General features: G+C 32.2%; 1 protein-coding gene across 7 annotated transcripts in view; it reads right to left on the bottom strand.

Moving 5' to 3' along the window:
* The window catches only part of LOC107440460 (cyclin-dependent kinase 16), a 96,726-nt gene that overhangs the window by 26,831 nt on the left and 42,871 nt on the right, over window positions 1-27,024 (bottom strand). Inside the window, exon 1 of one of the 7 annotated variants that reach the window (XM_016053421.3) lies at window positions 2,384-2,536. The exons of 5 other annotated variants lie outside the window; for them this stretch is intronic. In XM_016053421.3, coding sequence (XP_015908907.2) covers window positions 2,384-2,450 — 67 coding nt within the window. In that variant the 5' untranslated portion in view covers window positions 2,451-2,536. Of the gene's footprint in view, window positions 1-1,095; window positions 1,121-2,383; window positions 2,537-27,024 lie in introns of those variants that run through there. One more of the 7 variants, XM_071179486.1, reaches the window with a different exon arrangement.

The following is a 27,024-nucleotide window of genomic DNA, read 5'->3' as shown; positions in this document are numbered from 1 at the left end:
AAAATGCATATTTTATCTGACTCAATATTAATCGACGTTTTTCTATAGTAAAAAAATAAAAAATAAAATAAAGAACTAAAAAATTCTTTCAAGCTACGAACAAAGCAAGGAAACAAAATAATTCTAAATTGAATCCATCCGAACAGATTATGACTTAAATCAGTACCCATAAAGAAGATTTGAACAAAATGGTTCGTTTAAAAACTTATCCAAGTATATAAAAACGTATTCCATCAATAAACCTAAAATGTCGCAGTGCCCACGAAAGCCGATTCGCTCAGACGTGAACATTATACGAATGAAAATGTTCCATTTTTAATGATCAATTCCATTCAAAGCAGTGATCGATTCATATAATATGAAATCTATAGCTGGAATAAAATCATCCGTACTATATTTCTTGGTAACAATTACTTTATTGATAACTGAAATATCAATAAATCAATGCACCTCAATAATTTAGACTGTTAGTACCTGGAATTTAAATTTAACCTGTATTGAAAGTAGTTTCTGCAATATCCAAAGAAGAAAAAAATAATAAGAGAGATAAAATGATTAGCTGTCAATTCTTATTTCACATTATTTGAGTTTATTTATAGTCATGGTTATCAAAGTTGGAATTTTATTTTATAACCGGCCAGTTTACGATAGAGATTACGGCAATTTTGAGTTAACGTCCAACTCCATAGCCTTGTGATTCTGAACCGAAACCAGAAGACGAGAGAGCTCCTGGATCAAGAGATCGGATCGACTAGTCTTCGTGGATGTTTTTTTTTTTTTGCAAGAAACTAATCATTTGCATTACATGGAAAAGAAAACCGCGAAAACAACCCACGATTAGTCCGACGGCAAGGAGATTCTAATCCTTGGTCCGTCTAACGCAGAGGATATTTTAAATCAGCGCTGAATTCGGCGCCGGGTAGAATGGAATAAAATGCGAAAAACTATATTACTACTTTTTTTTTTCTTCACAATATGTTGTCAAGAAAGAAAAAAATTTCTTCGCAAGCCCCTACCTTGTAAATCATATTGTTATACAGCAGATGCATTAAAAAAATTTAAAGGCAGAAAAACAGAGAAAAAATTAAAACCTACCAGAATACATGTTTTTTTCCCCGTGGTTTTATTAAAGAAGCAAACATTCTTGAACGTGTAGAATAAGTACTCAAATCATGATGCATCAAAATTCGAGATTGAAATAATTTTACACCTGCATGAATTTAAAAGCAGCACAAGGTTTTTTGTGTCTATTGGAAGAACAAGTAAAAAAATAAATAAATAAATACTTCCATCACTGTTTAAAATCACGAATTTCTATAATAAAACATTGCTTTACGGGGTAGGCAACTATTTTCTTTTCTATTGCTAATACTATGAAAGCTTTATGTAACAGAATCTTAAAAAATTGATGAAACAAAATTTATTTTTGAAAAAAAAAAAAAAAAAAAGAATTGCAGTCGTTACAAAAATGTCAAACATATACAAATCTAAATTTTGAATATTTTGCCGCTTACGTAGATTTTTCTGTTGCACGGCAATTGATACTAGAATATCTGTGAGAAGATTTTCGAATTGTAATATCTATGGCAGAATTGCCAAGTCTTAGCAACTTCCTGGCAACGGCCTGCGAGAAACATATAAAAAATAATAAAAAAAATTTAAAAAAAAACATCACAGAAAGGAACCAACTCGAAAGGTATTACGGTATAATTTTTCCCCCACCCCAAAAAATTAACAAGTTTAAAATTTATTCGGCAACTTGGCGATTATAGGTGGCGGGCCAGATCAGGATACGGAAATATCCCTTCCCCCCCAAGACAAAAATGGGCCCTAGGCCGTTAAATTTTAAGGATCCCTCACTAACTATTTTGAAATTAACCTACCAATGAGTATTGACTAAACATGGAAAAAAATAATAATAAAAGCTTCCCCCTAGCATTTTTTCCATTGACAACTTTTTTTTTCCTTTTCTTTTTTTAAAAAAAAATAGGGAAAAACATTCTTAAAACAGGGAGCTGCGAAGGTTATTATTCTGAGTTCAAGATTACTTATTAGATTTAGATTTAGCATTATACATTATTAATGCTAAATCTAAAGCAAGGAAACAATTTTGTGAGCAAATGCCAGATCCAAACCAAGACCTGTTTTGCCAGTGGGTAATATATAAAATAATAGTCGGCATAAAATAATAGTCGACACTTTTGTGACCCCTCAGAAATGATGGACACTGCCAATCAAAAGAAATTGAGAGAGAAAAAATAGCCAGAAATAAATACAACACAGATAGTAGTAATTCCGAGTACTCAAACTCACTATTTGAAATGGAATAAGAGATAAGTATTTTAGAGTTTGAAATAAAAAATAGTAAATATGAGATACAGACCGACTTTGAAGCAAGGAGCAAGTACTTGGTTCAAAATGTCGCGAAGGGAGAGATCAGATGATGGCATTGGAGAAAAGTGTAACAAAACAGCAGCATAATCTCACACCCAGTCCTTCATGGCTATCAGCATAAGTCGTTATCTCACAAGAACTGATAGTGAGACAAACGGAAACACTCTTAAATGCACACGAGATAAAGGTGTGCACATATAATGACCCACTCACAATTTATCCGAATAAATAAATAAACTTCGGCCATGAAATTTTGAAATAATCCAAAGCAGTGATCTGAAAAACTACATTATTTTCGTAGTTTACTACATTCACAACTACTTTGTTACAAATGTTAACTGAGCCGCGATGGCTCAGGGGATAGAGCGTTCGCCTTCCAATTCCTGGGGTTCGAATTCCCAGTCGATACGAATTCCGCATCCGGCTTGCACCGACCACAGTGCTGACGTGAAATATCCCCAGTGGTAGACGGATCATGGGTTAGAGTCCCCTTGCCGTCAGGCTAACCGTGGGAGGTTCTCGCAGTCTTCCTCTCCATGTAACGCAAATGCGGATTAGCTCCATCAAAAAGTCCTCCACGAAGGCAAATTTCTCCCTTTACTCGATCCAGGAGTTCCCTCCCTTGTCTTCTGGATGGGGCTCAAAATTACAAGGCTGCGGAGTTGAACATGAGTAGTTGTTAACCCATAAAATTGGGTCGGCTGTTCAACGACGGTTATAAAAAAAAAGATGTTAACTACAACCACTTCTTTTTAAAATGTGACTACAAACTACTTTGAAATTGTAGTGACTACTTCACTACTTTAAGGAAGCGAACTTCGTTGGAGAAACTAATTCACACCTGTATAATAATTTACACAGTTGGAGAAATTAATTCACACCTGTATAATAATTTACACCGTCGGAGAAATTAATTCAAACCTGTATAGTAATTTACACAGTTGGAGAAATTAATTCACACCTGTATAATAATTTACACCGTCGGAGAAATTAATTCAAACCTGTATAGTAATTTACATAGTTTGAGAAATTAATTCCCAACCTTTTTACCACCGCGGACCTGTCAACGTTTGATAAATTTACCGCAGCCCGCTTGACGGGGGGGGGGAGGCGTTGATTGTTTATATTCTAGATTTTGATTTATTAATTTCAATTTAATTGTATTTAAATATGCCTTCAAAATAAAATACAGTTACACCAAAAAAATTTATCTAAAGTGATTTAACATTTCAACTTACTAGAACGTTAAATCAATGAGAACACTGAGCTCGTTTCTTGGCAATGAGACGGTTCCATCTGGGGGGGTAATCGGAGACAATGACTCCCGAAGTGTGTTGCTTATGTACAGTTTATTCCGTTGCTTTGTTTTGGCTGCAGAAAACCCCGCTTCACACAGATAGGTTATCGGAAATGGCAATAGGGATTTAAGTGCTGTAATGGGAATCTCGGGGTATTCTGCCAATCTCGGGATATTCTACCGTCGGGGCCCCCCTTTTTTTAAAAATAAAATTTTAATGGGACATAGATATTTTTAATTTGGGGTATAAATCTAGGAATTTAAATTCAGTTTCAATGAAATGGACGGTCCGGGGGTTGGGGAACACTGCTCTAGAACAACCCTAAAACCGCCCTTTTTTTCCCTACATAGAAAACACAACCATAACAAATTTAAGAAATGTATCCAGTAGAAAAATTTACAATTTAAATATTTATTATTTTAAATAGCTAAGTTTATTCTTAAGCTTAGTTAAAGCTTCTCAGAAGAAAACAGGAAAAATGTAAGCTCATTAAAGTATAGGTTATTATTATTATTTTAATGTCATTCTTTAAGGCTGTAATGTAAAAGATTTCGGGGGATAATGGCAAAGCTGCAGCAGATGGGCCCAACTCAAAAATCCTGAAACTTTCTTGGGTAAAATCATTAATGACGCACATTTCAAAAAATTTACATCATTATAAATTTAAATCATTGATATTTTCAAAACATGAAACTCTAATGAAATTATACGCAACATAATTTAAATGAATAATTATGCATTAGTTTACTTTTATCTTTAATCACATTTATTATTCTACCAGAAAAAAAATATTTACAAATGAAAGAGATACCATGTATACATTCTAGTTCTAATATTTTTAAATAAAATATGCAAGAATTTCTATACATAAATGTGATCGACGATTTCTTGAAACTTCAGGACATTGGATTTCCGGAACGCGGCTAGGGAAAAATCCGGAAATCCGGTTTTTTTTTTCCGGAGCACAATCATCTCTGCTGCAGATGATTAAACACGTGGTACACAAACCGTTATAATACATTCCTTAGCTTAGAAAAAGAAAGATGGCGGAAAATAACGCCTGTTTCATTAAATCTCAATGAAACTATCATTAAAATGGAGTCAAAAGTATTTCTAAATGTAATGTATCTATTTCTTTTAAGAATAGTTTTCTTTATTTTATTGGGTGTACAAATAAGTTCCGACGTTCGTCACAAGATGGCACTACCAGAAGGTTGACTGGTGTGAAACGTCTTATTTCAAGTTTGTCCATCTGGTAACAACATATAACCTTAAAGTATTAGTAATTCCGTATTAGCATTACGCAATTGTTTTAGTACAAAAATGTCAAGTTTCGTGCCAAATAAGCGTCATTTGAGAGAACTTTCGATTTACTTCTTCAATTCGAAGTAATCTGCAGCTGAGGCGCATCTATTGTTTAGAGAAGCATATGGTGAGGCTGCTTTAAGTGAGAGAATTTGTCTTGAGTGGTTTCAGAAGTTACAAAACGGTGAGTTTGACGTGGAAGACAAAGAACGCAGTGGAAGGCCGAAATTGTACGAAGACAAGGAATCGGAAGAATTATTGGAAGAAGATTCGTCCCAAAAGCAAAAAGAACTTGCTCTTACATTACAAGTGACACCAGCAAGCAATTTCCCATCGTTTAAAATCGTCGGGAATGATTCAAAAACAAGGAATTTGGGTTCCATACGCCAAGAGACATTGAACGATCGATTTTGCATGAAAATTGATTTTGCTATTTTATTTTATTTTTATATCCGTCGTAGAACAGCCAACCCAATTTTTTGGTTTAAGACTGCTAATGTTCAACTCCGTAGCCTTGTAATTTTGAACCCAATCCAGAAGACAAAGAAATTCTTGGATCAGTACCCCCAGAGGTATTGATTTGATATGGGAGGACTTTGCGACTCGACAGATTTAACGTGCATCAGTCACCATGTACTACATGGTGAATCTTCCGCCGGAGGGCATCGCACCCACGAACTGTTGGACATGGGCCCAGTGCCCTACCGACCAGGCTATCCCGGTTCCTGATTTTGCTATTTGGAAACACTTCCATGGGAAGTCCTACCCCAGCCGCCGTATTCGCTAGACTTTGCCCCTTCAGGAAGAAACCAAGGAATGGATCGATTCGTGGATATCCTCGAAAGATGAAGAAATCTTCCGACGTAGTATCCGAATGCTCCCAGAAAGATGGAAAAAGGAAGTGTCTAGTAATGGAGAATACTTTGAATAAAAAATAATGTACCGTTTTTTCACGGTAAACTGCCGATTTTTGATAGAAAACGGTGGCAACTTATTTGTACTTTGTATAATAATTTTAAAAAAATGTATTTGAAATTGGCTCTAGTCTGAGAGGGTGAAACCACCACATAAACTAAACCAAAAAAACTCAGAGACGTGGAATAGTAAATAAAAGAGGAAAGAAGTTCTTTCCTTGGGTGTTGCCCATAAATTGCATGCGATGTCTTCTCGGGTGATTACTCATCTTGGAAACACTTTCAAGCATCATTTCTTTTTACTTAACTACCAGACATTACGCCCTTCCCATAACGCATATATGGGGCACAAATAATTTTAAATTTTCAGATTTGTTCTATTATTTATATTTTTTTAAATAAACTTCTTTTTAAATAAATCTCTTATTTAAACTTTTGTTCTATTATTTTTAAACAAGTGGCATAAAAAAAATCCTACTTGGGCGAACAAAGAAAAAATTTATTTTAGTTACTTTTTATTAAATAATTACAATTTTTTCTCCCATTATAAAACTAAAATTAATTTATTAAATTTAATGAATGAATTAATAATTTTAAAAAACTGTATTAACATCAAGTGTCACCCACTGCAAGTTTAAAAAAGTGCATTTGAACTTGAATGGATAATTAAAAAGTATTTTATTAATGATTGTAAATTTGAACAAGATATAGAGAGAGTGTGAACTAATAGTCATCAGCATTGGCACGACCGCCCTTTGTGGGCCTGGGCCTTCCTCAGAAGCTTTTCCCGTTCTGCCCTTCTCCCAGCAATTGTTTTCCAGTTCTTTACTTTTAGGATGGCAAAATCCTCATCTACACAGTCATTCCATCTCTTTTTGGGCCTTCCTCTTGGCCTTTTATTGGAGGGGGTTGCATTAGAGACTTTCAATGCTGTTCGTTCTGGGCTCATTCTCACTACATGCCCGGCCCATCTCATTCTACTTAATTTAATAGATTTAATGATATCATCGATTTAATGATATCATCTAATAGTAGGAGTTGGAAAAAATACGCAACTTTCTTTGATAAAACTTTTGTTTTAAATTTTGTGTTATCCTTCTCATAAAATTCTTTTGTTTTATTATTTTTTTTATTACCATCGTTGAACAGCCGACAAAATTTTGAGTTTCTGACTACAAATGCTCTACTTCGTAGCCGTATAATTTTGAACCTGAACGTAAATACAAATAGCGATATTGGATTTTTAAAACACGTAAATAGTAATTTTGATGTACGATTTTTAATCTCATGAAAACGATTCACAATGTGTAACTTTTAAATCAGATAAATACGGAAAACGATGTTTGATATTTTTTTCTTCCAATGGCAGGCACTGAATTTGAATCTTTGCCTATACTAGGCCAGAATTGTTGCTCATTTCGCGTTACCCAGTGGGCACCTGTGAACCAAAGTCACGGAGGCAAGCAACATTTCCCAAGCCACACTGCCACAAACCCGTTTATAGGGTGGGCCACATTCACACATCAACACACAACAGAGGACAGCACAAAGAGAGAGAAACATCCATGCCCAGAGCGGGATTCGAACCCGCAGCCTATGGCTTCGCAGTCAGGCGCGCTAACCGCTCGGCCACCTGGACGGTACGATGTTTGATATTAAAATCGCGTGAATAATAATGAATTGCGATATTAGCGAATTCCGGCGTAGTTTCAAATATTCGGAAGAATCACGTAAAAGCTTCGGCAACGCGATTTTGCGAAAATTTCAAAACTTAAATTTTTGATTCCAGAACTCTTAATTCATACTTTATGTGTTATGTTTAAATTTTAGATCGCAGTGAAAATTTCGCCGGATTATTAAATTTTAGATTGCAGTGAAAATTTTGTCGGATTATTAAATTTTAGATCGCAGTGAAAATTTCGCCGGATTAATAAATTTTAGATTACGGCGAAAATTTCGCCGGATTATTAAATTTTAGATCGCAGTGAAAATTTCGCCGGATTATTAAATTTTAGATTACGGCGAAAATTTCGCCGGAATATTAAATTTTAGATCGCAGTGAAAATTTCGCCGGATTATTAAATTTTAGATTACGGCGAAAATTTCGACAGATTATAAGTTTTGATTCACGAAAATCCGCAAACTAATGGTCTTAAAAAACGCGAAAATCGCAAATAAAAATCACATATATTTTTCCTAATTTTTAGACCTGGAAGGATGATATGAAAAATCCGGAATTCCGGGGGGTGTATCCGAAATATAATCACCCATACATTTGTGCATATTTGCCACCTGTTACCCGCAAAATTTAGCAGGATCCATAGCCAACTTTTCTTACCCACAATAGTGCACTCGCGTCGAAAAATTTTCAACCTTTATACCACGACATAGGTCTGACGTTCACTTTGCTTTTTTTTCTTTCTTTCTACAAGATAGCGAGGGAAGAGAAACATCTTCATTAAAAACGAGACATTCCTTTGATTTATTTCTCACTATGATAAAAAAAAAAGATAAATTGACTCAGGCGTGCAAACAAGAGTCGACTGAAGACAATAAACAATAAACAATGTAATAGCCGGAAAAAGAAACAACTTTATATTTCGGGTGAGAAAGCAGACACAGATTTTAAACCTCGGGATGTATTGATAAGCATATATGCAAAGGTTTTATTTATTTATTTTTTTTTTAAATTTTTTTAAATTTTAATTAATCATATTTTCTTTTACACCGACCACAGTCCTGACGTAAAATATCCGCTGTGGTAGACGGATCATGGGTTAGAGTCCCCCTTGCCGTGAGGCTAGCCGTGGGAGGTTTTCGTGGTTTTCCTCTCCATGTAACGGAAATGCGGGTTAGTTGCATCAAAAAGTCCTCCGCGAAGACAAATTTCTCCCAATATTTGATCCGGGAGTTCCCTTGTCTTTTGGATTGGGTTCAAAATTACAAGGCGGAGTTGAAACATTAGTAGTCGTGTACGCAAAAATTTGGTCGGCTGTTCAACGACGGTTATAAAATAATATAAAACATAACCTCTTAGCTAACACAAGCCTGAAATTGAGAAGTTCTTGCAAAATGCAGCAGAGTTGCATATGAGAGTGCAATAATCTCACTGAACCCAGCTCAGTAGTCACTCCCAAGTATTTCATCAAATCTGTAACATGATTGACGCTATCATACGTTACGGACCGGCGGCACGCCGAAATAGATTGTGGTTAAAAGAATTGTGTAAACGTTGAATAGAGCAATATGAAAACCACGCTTTTGCATAATACGTACCGAAAATCGTCATGGTAAAGAAAGAAAAAAAATCTCACTTTCGAAAAGGAAAAATTAAGTACTTTTAAAAAACACACCCAATGAAAAAAGCACCTTTAAAGGCTTTTGAAAATCGAAAACAAGCACGTTTGAACACTTTTTAAAAACGCTAAGCACCATGCAAGAGTAGGTTATAATAATTTTTTCATGATAAAATTTACTCTTCAATTAATTTTCTGATAAAATTTACTCTTCAATTAATATCTAACTGTAATATATATAAAAGCAATCTTAACAATTCAATACTTTAAAATCGTATAAATAAATATTGCAATAATTGATTTTAAATTGAGAGAATATGAATCCCGATATGTGGAATCGAAAATAAGCGCATTTAAGCACTTTTTATAAGCGCTACGCACCATGTTTTATTTGTCTATGTAAAAGAGCTTACAAAAATATGTTTTAAATCATGAGTGACAGCGAGTAATATAGATTTACCATAGTCAACCCAAAGTACTTATTCATCAAAATATTTTAATGCAATAACGTTTAACAATATTTTCTCTTTTAAATAATCCTTATTTTAAAATTCATGACTGTCTGCAACACCCTTCTCCTATTTCAAAAAGAAATGAATGTAAGCACAAGAACAAGGAATACATAGATTAAACCCTATCAAAAACTATAAAGAGTTCGTTATTTAATCCCCCTTCCTCATTCACCAAAGAATATTCTCTGGGTTGACGTCACAAATAAATAAAAGGGACTCTCCTTAACAAACGCTCAATTGTAGCAGTGATTCACACATTTAATACGGCGAGAAATGAAATAAAAACCCACCTACGCAACATAATGTTTTTGGTTCCGCCAGAAGCTTGACAATTATTATGAAAATAGTTATAAAAGAGAGGTATTTATCTTGTAGAGCGAAGAGAGAAAACAGAGTAGCTTTATTACTTTTGATCTACAACAAGGTGTGGTTATTGTTTTCTGAGACTATTAAACTCCTGAAAATATGTGAATTTCATACCCATTTTACAGTGGAAATCTCACGGTAGCAGCCACGGTCGTTGATGAAGATGGGTCGTTCTCAAAGGTTACCTCCATTGACCTCAAAATTGTTATCGAAGGTACATGATTTTTCTCGAAAGATTTTAATTTTAGTCAGGGTCATTTTCTTGGAACGGCGATCCCACTTCTGTTGGCGTCATGAAACGACGGATCGATGATTAAAATTTAACGTCCATAAAAATGATCGCAACTAATATAATTATGTGCAGGGACCGACTTTGCCTGTTTGGGGGCCCGGGGCAAAAACTTCTTTTGGGGCCCCCTCTGCTTCAGTAATGAAGAACTGAACTTTATGGAGGTATTTAAATTTTCACCTGATTATACATATATAACAAGAAAATTGACTTGGAACCTAAAATAGCTATTAAGTCCCTCCCCTCTCCAATGGTCAGACGAAATATCATTCTGTCCAGTTTTTTTTTTCTGACAAATGTCCATCATACCGACTGCAGTTTTCAGATTGTTAACTTTGTCATCTAGCTGCGAAAAATTCATATCCTTGCTGAGATTAGGGCGGAATTCAGATAAAAATTTTGTAACTCCGATGGCTCAATTAAGCCAATCAGAAGCCTGTGTTTTTGTAAACATATAGCATTTTACGATAGGTAAAAATACAGGCTTTTAATTAGCCAAATTTGTAAAACGTAATTGCGAAAATTAAGCTGAGTTCCGCACTAGAAAGCCATAGAATTACGAAACATAGATTTTTTTTTGTGTTCATATAATAGATTAATGAAGAAGCTACCATAACTGACCGATTCGATACTACACTGATACTTGGTTTTTAAAAAAAAGTTCATTAGAGAAGGAACCCTAAAATAAACTTTCTATTCGATTTGGGGCCCGGAGCAAATGCCCCTGCCTTAGTCAGGTTCTGATTATGAGTAAAAACAAATTTACCAATCATGAATGAGAAAGCTATTTTAAATAAGTAAGCAATTATTATTATTTTTTTTTTTTTTTTAAGTTTGCATTTGATTTTATATCATAAAAATTAGTTAGCTTTAAAAGGTGGAAAAGAGGTTTGTTTTCTCTAAAATAACTATATTTTCTAATTTAACTTTCAACTCTATAAAACTAAATCATTGATAGCATCGTGTTTACAGCACTCTGACCCCTGTGGCAGAATTTTTTCTGGCTTTCTGCGACAAACCTAACTAGAACCAATATCTTTCTGCAAGATATTTTTATCGTTATAAATATATGTGTAATGAATTTATAATAATAGATGCACTTCATGTTTATAAAAAAGCCTACATGCATAGAATAAAACTATGTAGATTTTTTTTTCTTCATGTCATAATATAAGTTTAAATTTCTTAATAAGTTTAAATGTGCATAATCTTCGATAATAAAGAAAAATTGTAAATGTATAGATCTGCAGACAAAAATGCTTACTAGAGCATAANTATTTAATTTTTCACCTGATTATACATATATAACAAAAAAATTGACTAGAACCTAAAATAGCTATTAAGTCCCTCCCCTCTCCAATGGTCAGACGAAATATCATTCTGTCCATTTTATTGATTTTCTGACAATTCAATGTCCATCAAGCCGAATGCAGTTTTCTGATTGTTAACTTTGTCAGCTAGCTGCGAAAAATTCATATCCTTGCTGAGATTAGGGCGGAATTTAGATAAAAATTTTGTAAAACCGATGGCTCAATTAAGCCAATCAGAAGCCTGTATTTTTGTAAACATATAGCATTTTGCGATAGGTAAAAATACAGTCTTTTAAATAGCCAAATTTTTAAAACGTAGATGCAAAAATTAAGCCGAGTTCCGCACTAGAAAGCAATGGAATTACTAAATATAGATATTTTTGTGTTCATACGATAGATTAATGAAGAAGCTACCATAACTGACCGATTCGATACTACACTGATACTTTGTTTTTAAAAAAAAGTTCATTAGAGAAGGAACCCTAAAATAAACTTTCTATTCGATTTGGGACCCGGAGCAAATGCCCCTGCCTTAGTGAGGCTCTGATTATGTGTAAAAACAAATTTACCAATCATGAACGAGAAAGCTATTTTAAATAAGTAAGCAATTAAGTTTTTTTTTTTTTTTTTTTTTTGACAGAGTAATTNTTTTTTTTTTTTTAAAAAAGTTTGCATTTGATTTTAGATCATAAAAATTAGTTAGCTTTAAAAGGTGGAAAAGAGGTTTGTTTCTTTGAGATGTTTGTTTTTTCTAAAATAACTATATTTTCTAATTTAACTTTCAACTCTATAAAACTAAATCATTGATAACATAGTCTTTAAGGCACTCTGACTGCAACGTGAGGTTGTATCGTCAAAAAGAGTTCTCTAAATAAGAGCCTCAAACTAATATTCTGAATATATTTTAATCTACTTATTTATTTTGTCAAATTTTTTATTTTGATATTTTTTCATATTTGGTGCAGATGTTTGCCGGTCGCTGGTACTCGTTCACAATATCCGGGAGTACACTAAAAAACCGTGTTCACTATATCTGGGTTTGACTGTATATCTTTAAGCAAACACGTTGCATAAAGTTTCTTCTTTTTTTTAAAATTTATATCATCACATATGATGTTAAGTTTATTTTATTTAGAGAAGTCCGTTGCATTCAATTTCGTAAATTAATCCATGCGTATATTTAAAGAGTGACCGTGAAAATCCAATCTTCATATAGTTTAAAAGTTATTCAAAGAAGATTTCGATTACGGCAGATACGTAATTGAACACAGATTCAAATTGTTTGTTCTTCTATAATTTAAATATTTGATCACAATAATGAAGAACGCGATTTAATAAAACGTAAACATAAAATGTACTAACACTTTTTTTTTTATAAGCAAAATTTAGTAGACGGAAGTCGGCGACCTTATTTTACTGCCTATCTGAAAAACAGGAAATAATTCGAACCGTTTTTTTTTCTGCAAACCTACAGATTTGGAATAATGAGAGGAATGCATTTTTTTAAAATTCGAAATAAGACACAATAAAAATTAAAATATGAACGCTTTTTAATAGCACGTACAAGATTAGTAAACACAACTGTATTTCATAGTTTAACTGAAACCAAGCAAATGATTCTAGCCATTTCTTTTGGAATGGTAACAGAAGCCGGCACACCGAATTTCAGAGTTATACTAAAGCTCTGCAGTTGTTGTTTTTTTTGCAATAGCAAAACTCCATCCATAACTGCATTCTTGCTTAACTGTAACCCGAAAAATAAAAGATTTTAAGATTCTAAGATATAAAGATTTTTTTCTTAACACGTTGAATGCCACGCTAATCTTACAGGGCTTGATGGCTTACTCGTCTAGNAGTAAGCTATGCAATTCATAGTTATAAAAGCAAATTAACAAAGGATAACTAACAAAAAAATAAGCTAACGTTTAATAATTAGCAAAAAAGCTAGTTAACAAGAAATCACAAAAAATACCATTGTAAAAAACTAACAGTTAATAACTATAGAAAACAAGCTAACAATTAATAACTAGCAAAAAAAAAATAATTGTTACTAACTAATAAAAAATTAGTCGATGGAAATAATTAATCCCTTAATAAACCTGCTTTTGTAGTACATATTATTTTGTTTCACATTCAAAATTATTATCACAGACTATTAACACAGTGTATTATAGGTAAGTAAACAAGTTTTAAACTAATTTTTTTTTTTTTGTGTGCCGTCAAATTTCGAAATCGTTAAAAGTGTGCCGCCACAAAAAAAAGGTTGAGAATCACTGTTCTAAGATATAAAGATTTTTTTCTTAACACGTTGAATGCCACGCTAATCTTACAGGGCTTGATGGCTTGCCCGTCTAGCCAAACGGTAAATAACTACTAACTAAACTGCAAATATGAGACAGATTTTGCTAGTCTTTAAAAGGTTTAGCATGACATATCTGAAAAAAAGGGTGAAATAAATAAGCCTACGAATTGTTTAGAAATAGTGGTGGATAAAATTTACTAAATTGAATTTATTTAAACTAAGAATCACAATTAATAAACTACCACTTGAAAATATTTTTTCGCTGTCCGGAGAAAGTTGGCATTTCTGTGTATATAAATAAAAATATTTTTGTGTGTTAAATAGTGCATTAATTTCTTCAAACCATTTTAGCAACGATAATACAAAAAAATTAAAAATTTACTCGAATTATGTGTTTCTAATAATCTTGGCTTCGTCGGTCACCGGTGACCCCGTGGCGCTGCGAACAAACTCAGTGCCGGTCACCGGTGACCCCCATGGCATTCAAGGTGTTTAAAAAAAAATCGTTTAATAGGGGAACATCAACATTTTATAAAGAAAAAGCATGCAACTGTGTTTAACAGCATTAAAAAAAGTTAAAAGTTTTATTCATTACTATTTCTTTGAAAACTATAATGACGTGAAACAAACTAATCAAATGCATGAAATTCTTTTAAATCGAACTAAGAGACAATAATAACGAAAGTAGTACTAAAATTTGAGCGCTTTTAATCAATACAAAAAAATATTAACTAAACAAAAGATGGCAACCGTATTTTACAACTTAACTTGAACCAAGTAAATAAAAATTAGTCCAGCCATTTCTTTTGGAACGACAAGACGTAAACAAACAGAAGCAACTGCAATATTAGTGATTAACTGAAATCCGGAGAGTAAAATACATCAAGCCATTTTTTAACAAACATCCTTTTAAATGGAACGGTAAAATTTAATGCAGCTGTATCTGAAATTTCACAGCTTAGCAGAATAAAAAGAAAGTAAAATAATTCTATCCTCTGTCAAAACCTACGGACTCTTAATAAATAATAGAAGAATGAAAATTCTTTTTTTTTCTTTGAGAAGAGAGAAAAGAAATATTTTGGCAAGCCAAGTTCCCTTGAGGGATTCTCCCAGCAGCATCTGTTTGCTGAGATAGATAGCAGAGCATCAACCTCATGTGGCACAAAAGATTATGTTGCATGAATTATAATGATGCTGTGTCCTCCGCATTCCGACTTTTTAAAAAAGAATTATACACTAAAATACTCTCCTTTAAGAGTTGAGGACTTGAATGTCAACCACAGTTACAAAGCATCTTATTTTTGAAGGTACGCAAGAGCGGAAGCAAAACATTCACTTTTCCAATGTCAAAACAACTGAAAAGAATGACATTCAAAAGAAATTTTAAGAGGACGCCATACCGAGGGAGAAATTTTTCGTTACTAATTATCTTCCACCTCCAATATTAGTTAAAAAAAAAAAAATTTTAAAAAGAAAAAGTGAGTTCAGGCAAACCTAGAGTAAGATATTAACCCTTTGCATGGTGCGTAGCCAAATTATTCAACAAAAAATAAGCACCTTTAAAGCACTTTTCAAGCACTCAAAAAATATTTTTAAGCATTTTAAAAAAATATCATAATTAGGCAGGGTTGGAAAGTTTTCGTCAATTGATGGTCTTATCTGGTTTTAACCATCATGTCATAAAAAAAAAACTTTTGGCATAGTTTTTGACAGTTGTCAAAAATTATGAAATTTCGAAGCATGCGAATGGCTTTTTCATACGCTACGGACTGACAAAACGCCGAAATAGATTGGGGTTGAATTAATTGTGAAAACGTTGAATAGAACAATGTGAACTGCGTCGTAGCGAAAATCAATATGGTAAAGGAAAAATCTCATTTTGAAAAAGGGAAAATTAAGCACTTTTTTAAAAACACCCAATGAAAAAAGCACCTTTAAAGGCTTTTAAAAATCGAAAATAAGCACCTTTAAACACTTTTTAAAAACGCTATGCACCCTGCTTTGACATATCATTAAACACAAAAGTATTGTGTCTAGAAATACTACTTATTTCACTCCAAAATAATTTTTAAAAAAACGGTAAATAACTACAAACTAAATTTTGCAAATATTTGACTATTTTTGCTTGCTTTTTAAAAGGTATAGCATGAATTATTTAGAAATAGTGGTGGATAAAAATCCACTAAATTGAATTTATTAAACCAAGAATCACAATTGATAAACTACCACTTTAAAATATTTATTTGCTGTCCCTTGAATTTATAGAATATGGCATTAAAAAACGCCTTCTTTAGATCATTTTAATTTATTTTATAACTGGAGCTGAACAGCCGATGTATTTTTGAGTTTACGACTTGAGCCCAACCCAGAAGACAAGTGAAAAGGATAGATCAAGCATTCCCTTCGTGGAGGAATTAACTCGCTTTCGCGTTACATGGAGAGGAATACCAAGAAAGAATTCTACGGTTAGTTTAACAAGGGGATTCTCGCTCATAATCAGTCTACCACTTAGTATATTTTTATAACAGCAATGTGGTTTTTAATCAGCGAGCGAGAGGGCAGCAAAATTCGCATAAAAAAGCGATTATCCGAAAATAGATCATATCTAATAATGTATCTTATTTGATTTTTCTTTTAGCGAATTATAACTTCAATCAATCTGACATGTGACCTGAAGCTCAAAATGCTACTTTGAAACTCGAGCTCGGATTTGGAGCTTTCGGGCCCAAACGACGTAAAGCCTCTAAAAGTGAGTCTGAAGTCATACAGGGTGCGTAGCCAGAATTGTCAACAAAAAATAAGCACCTTATGTACCTTTTAAGCACTCAAAAAATATTCTTAATCACTTTCCAACAAAAAAAATAATCATAATTAGGATCTGAGCAGCAATAATTTTTTTTTTTTTTTATCGTTTAAAGTTCTTATTTTATAAAGATAAAATCAATAAAATTCAAAAACATTTTCAAGGACTAGTTTAACTAGTTTCTTCAAGGACTAGTTTAACTAGTTTTGTGTAATATTGAAGAGAAAATTACGAAAATCGTGCACTTTTTTGTAATTTAAAACGACAAGGCAAAGAAAAAACCTCTTTTGAAAAGATAAAAAATTAAGAACTTTTTAAAAACGTAAATCAAAAAATAAGCACCTTTAAGCACTTTTTTAAAATCGCTACGCACCCTGCTAATAAGTACACCAAAAATTTTTTAAATCGACCTAAGACTGATGAGTTTTAAATTTTTACAACAAACATTTTTTTCTCTCTTTATTTTGTTTTTACTCCTTATAATTAAAATTGGCGTCATAAGGCCACATTTTCTTCCGTTTTTCAAAAGAAGAATTTTGTGTAAACTATCCATTTTTAAAAATATTAAGAAGGTTCCGTATTTAAGAAGGTCCTTAAAATTTTTATGAAAGGTCCTTTTTTTTTTCTTCTTTAAATGTAGAGTTTTTTTTTTTTTTTTTTCAATGTGTCTCACAACCGCCAAACAAACAAAAATAAATTATTCATTTTCGCTTGCTCCTCCAACCGAAATAGAAAAATTTAGTTCGGATAAGATTTGCTAACGCATCTGAAACTGTAAATTCGGGAAAAATTTCAGCTCCGCTATGAGTAAGCAGAAAAAACGTCATATAGTCGTTTCCCCATGATGTTTTTCAGTGAAATCAACTCACTATTAATATCTTCAGCCAACGAACTCTCTGGGAACAAACATCATCCTAGCCTTCACTTTTTTTAAAGCAGGATTCTTACTCAAGTCAAATCAAAATTTTTACTTCGAACTCCTTCCGGGAAAACTGTAAACCCGGAAATTATCTCACGCAGGAGATCTCAAATGAGAATAATACAGTGGTCGGAAAAACTATATTTTCTTCATAGTCAACTTCAACTACAACTGCTTTATTATAATTGTAGTTAACTGCAGCTACTTTATTTTAAATACAGCGACTACAAACTACTTTCGAAATGTAATCACTACTTCGCTACTTTGAGAAAACAAACCTAACTGGAGAACTTAATTTTTACCAATATTCAAAATGATTTTGGAAAAAAAAATTGGCTTGGTTAAATATGAGGTGATAAGAAGTTTTAGTTACACGAAATAGTTTTTTAAGTAAACTATTCATGTTCTAACTTGGATCGCCAAGAAATTTTTTTGAGATGGAATTCGAAAATTGCCTGAAAGGCAGGAAAATGTAGTAGCGAGCGATGGACACTACTTTTATTAATCTGTTCATTCATTTTGTTCTGAAATAAATAAATGTCTTTTTGACTACAAAAAAACGGACCGAACTAATTTGTACTCCCTATAAATTTTCTATATTTTACCAGAGGCGTCATAGTCTGTGTAAAAACATGATTTTCGGCAAAATTTTCGAAATTGAGTTTGTTATAAAATTTAGAATCCTTGCACTTTCCAAAATCTCCATTTTTTCAGCAGTTTTGTATTAAAAAAACATTTTTAAAAAAAACATGCAAGAAATACTCTAAACATCTAAGTGTAAATTACAAGTTCAATACTTTTCGGAAGATACTGTTTAAACTGAGGTATACACAACTTTTTTGTTGTTTTATTTTACAAACAAAAGAATTTTGAGCTGAGGTAGCTCAGAGATAGTTCAGGGGATAGATCGTTGGCTGATCGATACGAGTTTGGCACCCGGCTTGCACCAACCACAGTTCTGACGTAAAATATCCTCAGTGGTAGACGGATCATGGTTTAAGAGTCCCCTTGCCATGAGGTTAACCGTGGGAGGTTTACGAGGCTTTTCTCTGAGTGCAAAGCAAATGCGGGTTAGTTTTATCGAAAAGTCCTCCACGAAAGCAAAATTTCTCCCAAAACTTGATCCAGGAGTTCCCTTGTCTTCTGGATTACTTTCAAAATTACGAAGTTGAACAATTGTAGTCTTAAACCATCAAAAAATGGGTAGGCCGTTCTACGACGGTTATAAATAAATTAAAAAAAATTTAAAGTAAAAGCATTACAATTCAATACGGAATTTACTGCTTTTTAATTTTGGTGCAATCAAAATTTTTTTGAAAAAATGCCTTAAAATTTCTTCAGTTTCTCGTCTCTTAAAAGTTTAGCTCACCTTAGAAATAGTCGCTAAACTCACATTATTCTCATATTCACATTCATTTAAAATGTCGTAAGTGAAGTAAAATAATTCCCCAGCTTTCTGGGAATTAGTTCGAAGCAGAAACTTTTTCGATCTAATTTAGCGGATTATTCGACAACCACAATAACTGAAAACTTCAACCCTTTCAACCTTGTCGTCTTAATAGTAAAATTAAAACAGATAACTGTATGAATTTAACGAAAAACATTTATTGAATTCAGGTCAGGGTTAGCATAATTGAAATTCCTCGATTATTTTTAAACATTAATTTCAATCGAATAATATATATATATATTTTCTTCTATATTATAAAGACAAACCCGATTTTATTTACATGACCGATAAAATATTTCAGCGTTTAATCGCGGGACCGGTATGGTTAGTAATTTAGACTGTTTACATCATTTTTACACATACAAAATTGTTTCGCTCAAACAACCAGTTCGTTTCTGAACACTTTACAAATATTTTGAGCCTAAACCTATTTAAATATAAATAAAATTTACATTAATTCTAATACAAATATCAATCCGCTGACCGGCGATTTAGAATTAATGGTATAATATACAATACCCTACAATAATTGAAGAGACACTTTCAGTTGACATTTTTTTTTTTTTTTTTTTAAATTTCTTCCGTAATACTCAGAGGATTATTTTAGAATTATAAAGGTATTTAGGTAATGCGATTTTCCATACTTATGAATAAGTTAAAAGCTTTCAGAGATTTAAGAAACTAGGAATAGATTACGAAAGGTAAAAAAAGGGTTTTTGTACACCCATATGTTAGAAAATATAGCAATAAATAGTGTTGATTACTTAGGTTATTAAATGCAATGATTTTGTAAAAATTCGTAAGCTACGGATAATTTTATTAAAAAAACATAATTTTTTTGGGGTAACTTTAAAAAATAATTAAATAAAATTAAACAAATGATAGAAAAAATTTCAATTAATGACAAAATTTTCAAAATTTGAAAGAAAAAAAAACTCGAGAAAAATTGCAAAATATATGAGCACATAAAGTAGTTCATATTGGGCATTAAAATTTAAACTTTATAAAAAAAAAAATTATTTTTAAGTGAATTGTATTTTGTTGCTCCCTGATCAAATAGTTTTTGCTCTTTCATTTTCTTAAAAATCGATGGAGAAAAAAATTTTGCTAAGAGAATATATAATTAGTATATTTTTATGTAAGCATATTTTGTTAACATGTTAATGAAAGAATAGCAGCTTTTGAAAAAAATATGTAATTTAGGGCTATAAAAATGCGACACAATAAGCAGTAGTAAATGAAAAGTAATTTTAATTCTTAACATATAACCATTATATTAATTTAACATATAACAGTTTGCATTTTTTTTTGCATCATTTATTTATATTTCATTTATTTATAGTTATTTATTGCGTTTTACTTAAATTTCTTATATTTTTTTTATTTCATTTTATCTTAATCCCTGAACATTCTTTTATATGCCTTAGTAAGTTTTTGCGCAGTGAAACAAAATGCAACGTTAAGCTGTAATATATGTATGCGCAAAATAAAAAAACAGACCACCAGACCAAAACGGAACAACTTTTGATCTAATGATCAGATCTTCACGTTCTAAGACTGTCTAAATGATTCGAGGGAGTGACTTCAAATATGATAATTAACTTTATTTTATACCCGATGTTGAACAGCCGACTGAATTCTCAGTTTTAGACTACCAATGTTCAACTCCATATCCGTAGTAATTTCGAACCCAATCCGGAAGACAAGGGAACACCAGCATTGGAAGAAATTCGCCTCTGCTTCGTATGCGTTACATGGAAAGGAAAACCACGAAAACCTCCCACGGGTAGCCTGAAGACAAGTTTATTCTAACTCATGATAGGTCCACTATTGAGGATATTTTTAAGCCAGCACTCTGGTCGGTGCGAGCCGGGTACGGAATTCAAATCAACCAGCCATTGCCTGGATTCGAACCCGGTTCACCTCATCGGGAGATGAGCGCTCTATCCCATGAGCCACCACGACTCATGCTAATTAATTAGAGCAGACTATATATTAAGTTGAATAGGGCAAAAAAATACGGCTTCTTTAAAATTCGATTTTTTCTGGAACTATTGAAAACAATTCGCACAAATTTTGAAACGTAAGATTACATTCTTTAAAAGAGGTAAAATATTGTATACCTTACAATTCAAAAATTTTGACTATTATTAAATAATATAATAAAATATACTAAATATTTCTTGCATGGAATTATTTTTGGAAAAATGAATTTTATAAATGTGTGGAAAAAATTTTGAAGTCGTCTGAAAAGTTCTCGAGATATGGCGATACGCAAAAAATTAGAATCAACATTAAGGGATCCAAAACTTGGACAGCACTCCAGACCAGTCTATAGTGACTATATATCCTAGATTGTGGTTACCCCTTTTACATTTCGGGGGTCAGAAATGCGGATCCCTCTAGTAAAAGGTATGTTTATTCAGAGAAATCACGTTTTTGTGCCTGCTGTCGTTAACTTAAAATATCGTCTGCACTAATTAATTAGCATACTTGAGGTCACCTTCTAAAACCTTCAAGATTGAGTCTTAGAATGTGAAGATGCAATCATTAGACCAAAAGTTATTCAGGGTGGTATTGTTTTCTTTTTCGTTATTATTTGACTCCCACATAAACAAATTCCTTCATAGGGAGGAATCGAGTTATATTTTCTTCTACCCGAGTGACAATTTCATTAGGTTAGAATAGAAAAATAATGGGATCGTATCAAGGTTAAGTGAGACATTGTGGTTTCTGTCACACAGGCGAAAAACCACATTACCTTATCAAATGCGATTTCCTGCACAAATAAAGAAGTTAACAGCTCTCAAATAATCACTAATACAAGATAAAGAGATTTATTTTGTTCTTTTACTTATTCCCTTTTCTTACAAACAACTGTGAACATGACAACCTCTATAACGCTTAAGTAAATGGATGTTTATAGAGTTGACTGCAAAATTTACGAAAAATCGTTTTCTTTTTATAATTTTTTTTTTTGAAGTTATACTTCTTATGCGACTTCCAACAAGGTTGCGTTAAACGTTTAAAGCTACATTTTTACTGGCCGGGAAATCACGTGGTACGATCCAGTTTTCCCTCATTCATTTCCATATTGTTTTGGTTCTCACTAGCAGAAAAATAATAAAAGTATTGTTTTTCTATAAATATTTTTTTATGTTTGATTTGATACACATACAATTTAACAGGGTAGTATTTTTTATTTTCAAATTTAGTGGATAACAATTGTAAAAAATGAGTGAAAACAATCCCACGGACAATACGACGGATTTAAGGTTATGTCAAGGTACGTCTCTTGTGAATATCAATTGATTGCTAGGTTTTCTCTTTTGAAATTACATTAGGACGCATTCACATACATTATTAATACAAATACATTTTCCATGGCGAGAAGATGAGGCAACCACAAGCACTTCCACTGGTTCAAGAGGTCCACGAGGGAAAAATGCACAATATTACCGTTGTGACAGGAGCACGGAAGAGAGCGGAGCAGGAAAAAAGAGTCGTTGAATAGAACTAGTGATCCTTCTACGACTGCTGATTCTTCTACAATTAACGTCGCAGGTTACGAAGTTTAACTATTTTTTTTAAAAAAATGAAACGACATAGTAAGAGTTTTAAACTTTAATAGATTAATTCCCACTGTAGTTTTTTAAACACATGGAACATTAATTAAAATTATAAAAATGTAATTTATTAGGATATTAAAGATCCTATTATATTATTTAATCCTCTTAAAGATCCTATTAGCTTTGATAATCGCTGAAGCATTTACCACATTCCTTGACAGTTCACCCTTAAATACATCGAACAAACTAAACGTGCTCTAAAATTAAGATGAAAGGAACACAATAGATATACCCGTTATTCAGGGCCTGTTCTAGAAATGCGGGGGTCCCTAGGCATAGAACTGTCAGGGAGCCCTCCTGGTCCTTACTTTAAACAGAATTTACATGCTTAATTGAAGTGTTTTTAAATTATTTATAACACAAGTATATTACGATATATCCGTAAATTTCAGCTTATATACAAGGTCCGGCTATTAATTTCCAGGACTCATAGAATAATTCGGAAGAAAATAAAATTAAACGCATAGCCATTTAATATTATTCGAAGTAATCCTCATCAGCCGTAATGCACGTCTGTGCTCGGCTGTACAAATTTCGGAAAGAAGTTTTAAAGTCCTCTTTCGGAATGCTCTTTAATAGTGACGTTACAGTCTTCTTGATGGCTTCGACATCTTGAAATCTTGTCCCCTTCAGAGAATTTTTCAGCTTAGGAAACAGTCTGCGGGTGCTAGGTCTGGAGAGTATGGTGGATGCTGCATCTTAACGACACCATGCTGGGTTAAGAATAGCCTCACAGGCAACGCAATGTGTGGAAGCAAACTTTTTCAATTGCTTCCGGCGTGCGTAACGACTGCAGCCAACCTGTGTGTGGATCATCTTCCACGCTTTCGCGCTGTCCCAAAAGCTTTTAAACCATTCAAAAGTTCTTGAGCGACATAATGCTTCCTCGCCGTAAACTTGTTTTAACAATTTGTAGGTTTCCGCAGCTGTCTTGCCCAATTTGAAGCAACATTTAATGTTTATTCTTGCTCCATTTTCACTTCGACAACAGGAATTTAAGAGCTACGTTTTAATGCGCCTTTCTACGAGAACCACTTACTTCAGCATGGTGCCGATTGCACTGCACATGCGCAAGAAAGCACTCTTCAATATGCAATCATTAGCGCCATCTTCCGGCTTTTCGTTCTCCTACAGTTACGTCAGTCCTGGAAATTAATAGCCGGACCTTGTATATTTAAATTTTTGTTAACTCATAATTCTAACAGACAATTCTTAAGGAAAAACACAAAGAGGAATGATTTGTAACATTTAGGGGGTACTAGAAAGGTGGGGATTCTAAGCCTGGGCCTCTCAGGCCTTATAATAAATCAGGCACTGCCGTTATCAAGAATTCGAAAATTCATCAATTCTGCTTTTAGTTGAAATCTAGGGAATAAATTCAATTTCGACAATGCCAAATTTATTTCCACCCCAGTCAAATCAGCACATCTTGATACACAGGAATCGTATTTTATTCATATGAATGCTGTTAACAACATTAATTCCTCGCCACTTTTGTGAGGAAATGCATTCTACACTGATTTACCCCTCTCGCCTACTGCGGTTTCTCTAGTTTTGTTTCTCACCTTTATTTTTCCGTTCTTCGCTATCAACTTAACATTTTATATTTCAAATTTTTAAATTTTTTGTTCTCAAGAACTATTCGATCGATCTTTGGGTAAACAATTTTTAGCAAAAATTGTATGCAAAAATCTTTTGATTCACTTCATTAGTTCAGGAGATAAGACGAAATACGCAAAAAATGGAATTAACATTAAGAAGCTTTCGTAGTGAGCCAAAAAATAATAATAATAATAAAAAAAAAAACAGGACAAAATTTTTCAAAAAAAACAAAACGGTCATTCTTTTTTTTTTTTTTNTTTTTTTTTTTTTTTTTTGGAGCAGTATAAATATACCAGACTATTTTTAAAAAAGCAAACGACAAACTAAAGAATTATGAATTATCTCTACTAAAGCGAAATAATAAATAAGCGTTATGACATCTGAATTCGTTACGATAAAAATTTGATAATATAAAAATTAATGAGCTTTCTTTTTCATGGGTTCGTGATTTTTTTGATTTAAATCGAGTTTTTTTTTTTTTTTTTAATTCAAATACATTGTAAGAATTTTGATTTATGACTAAAAAAACTATAAATGTTTAATCAAAATTAAATTAATATTAAAACTATATTGTAAGAATATTTTAGAAGCTTTAACTACCTAAAACAATTTTTTATTATAATACATAGCTTTGAATGCATAGCAACCATTTTGAAACAAATGCACGATTGAAATTTCAAGACTAGATGAAATAGAGAATTTAAAGAATATTTTAACTATTAAAACAAAGTGGCAATTACCAAACCATAATTTTAATTTAAAATTGATTTCCTTTTTTTTCTCTTGATTTTTAAAATGACAAAATAAATGTAACAGATTGTGTTTATAAATGTAGTGTAGTCATTCATCAAAAAATAAATAAATATTTAATCTATATATTTTTATATTAAAATATTCATTTTCAATCCTTTATCAAAATAGATAATTTAAGCTAAAAAAAATTCTTTTAAAAATCTATGTACTCATTAAAAATTTTTTTCACAAAATTTCTTTATAGAAAATCTGATAATGTCAAAGATACTGTAAACATATTATAAGAAAAAAATACTTAAATTTTTACTTTAATCTGTACTTTCAATCTCAAGAATCAAAAGATTTTTAAAAATGTTATTTCAAATGTGTTGGAATTTGACACATACCAAGAAAGAAAGTAATTTTGTTAGTTAAAATTAACTAATGCAGCAATTCATTTAAAATAAATTTTAAAACTAAGAAAAGAAATAATTAAAGTATCAATAATTTAAAACGCTGTTTTCAACTTTTACTAAATACTAAAATCAAAAATATCAGGACGAAAAGCTAAAAGTCAGGACAAAATATTTTTTCATCGGATATCAGGAATATCAGGACAGTTAGGAATATCAGGACAATTACGACCCCTGAATTAAGGCCCCCAAGTAGAAATACTTTAAAGGTCAAAAATCCAAATCTGTCAACAAAAAATAAATAATCGAAATAATTTTATTGTACCTGATTTCGTCTGAACTAATTAAATAGCCTTCCCCCACAAACATAATTAGAGAACCAAACCTAAAAATTACCGTCCACAGCAATTAATTAGCATGTTTAAATTAGGCTCTTAAACCATCGTCTGCACCAAATAATTAGCATATTTAAAAATCGATCCTTAAACCATTGAGATTGAGTCTCAGTACAGCATATTCTAGATATCTCAAAGTTGAAATGACGTTAAAAAATTTCGAAATACCGAGATTTCGAAATAACAAGTTCAGAACTAAATATGTTCTAAAAAGTGGAAATAATCATATTTTAACATATTACTATTAAAAAGTTGAGTCATGAAGCATAATAACTACTATTAAATAAGTAATAATAATCGACTATAAGTCTACATAGCATCAATGATAATTTTATTTTTAAAAGTAATACAAAAATAATTATGCATTAAATAGGAAAGAACTGGTTTATAATGAACTCACACTGTGATTTTTGTTTAAAAAAAAATAATAAAAATAAAAAAAAAATAAATAAAAATTATATTTCGAAAAAAAAAATTCGATGAGAAGAAACCCTTCGACATAGGAATTCAAATTAGCATGAGTAACATATGTAATGCCAAGGGGTAAAATATTTTTTTGACATAATAAGGTTTTCGAGTTATCAAAGTTCGAGATATCGAGGGTAAATTGTACTTGAAAATCCGTTCATCTCTCACAATGATATCTTTTTTTTTTAATTTGAGCACAGTACATTTTCGAAAAATCAGCTGCTATCGAAAAGGAATTCTTTAGACATAACAAGGTTTTCGAGTTATCAAAGTTCGATATATCGAGAGTAAACTGTACTTGAAAATTCTTTCATCTCTTACAGGCTGTCTGTTTTTCAATTTGCGCACAATACATTTTCGAAAAATCAGCTGCTATCGAAAAGGAATTCTTTAGACATAACAAGGTTTTCGAGTTATCAAAGTTCGATATATCGAGAGTAAACTGTACTTGAAAATTCTTTCATCTCTTACAGGCTGTCTGTTTTTCAATTTGCGCACAATACATTTTCGAAAAATCAGCTGCTATCGAAAAGGAATTCTTTAGACATAACAAGGTTTTCGAGTTATCAAAGTTCGATATATCGAGAGTAAACTGTACTTGAAAATTCTTTCATCTCTTACAGGCTG

Source organism: Parasteatoda tepidariorum, chromosome 4 (assembly GCF_043381705.1).
Source record: "Parasteatoda tepidariorum isolate YZ-2023 chromosome 4, CAS_Ptep_4.0, whole genome shotgun sequence".
NCBI classification, from domain to species: domain Eukaryota; kingdom Metazoa; phylum Arthropoda; class Arachnida; order Araneae; family Theridiidae; genus Parasteatoda; species Parasteatoda tepidariorum.
This window is presented reverse-complemented; position numbering and strand designations above follow the sequence as displayed.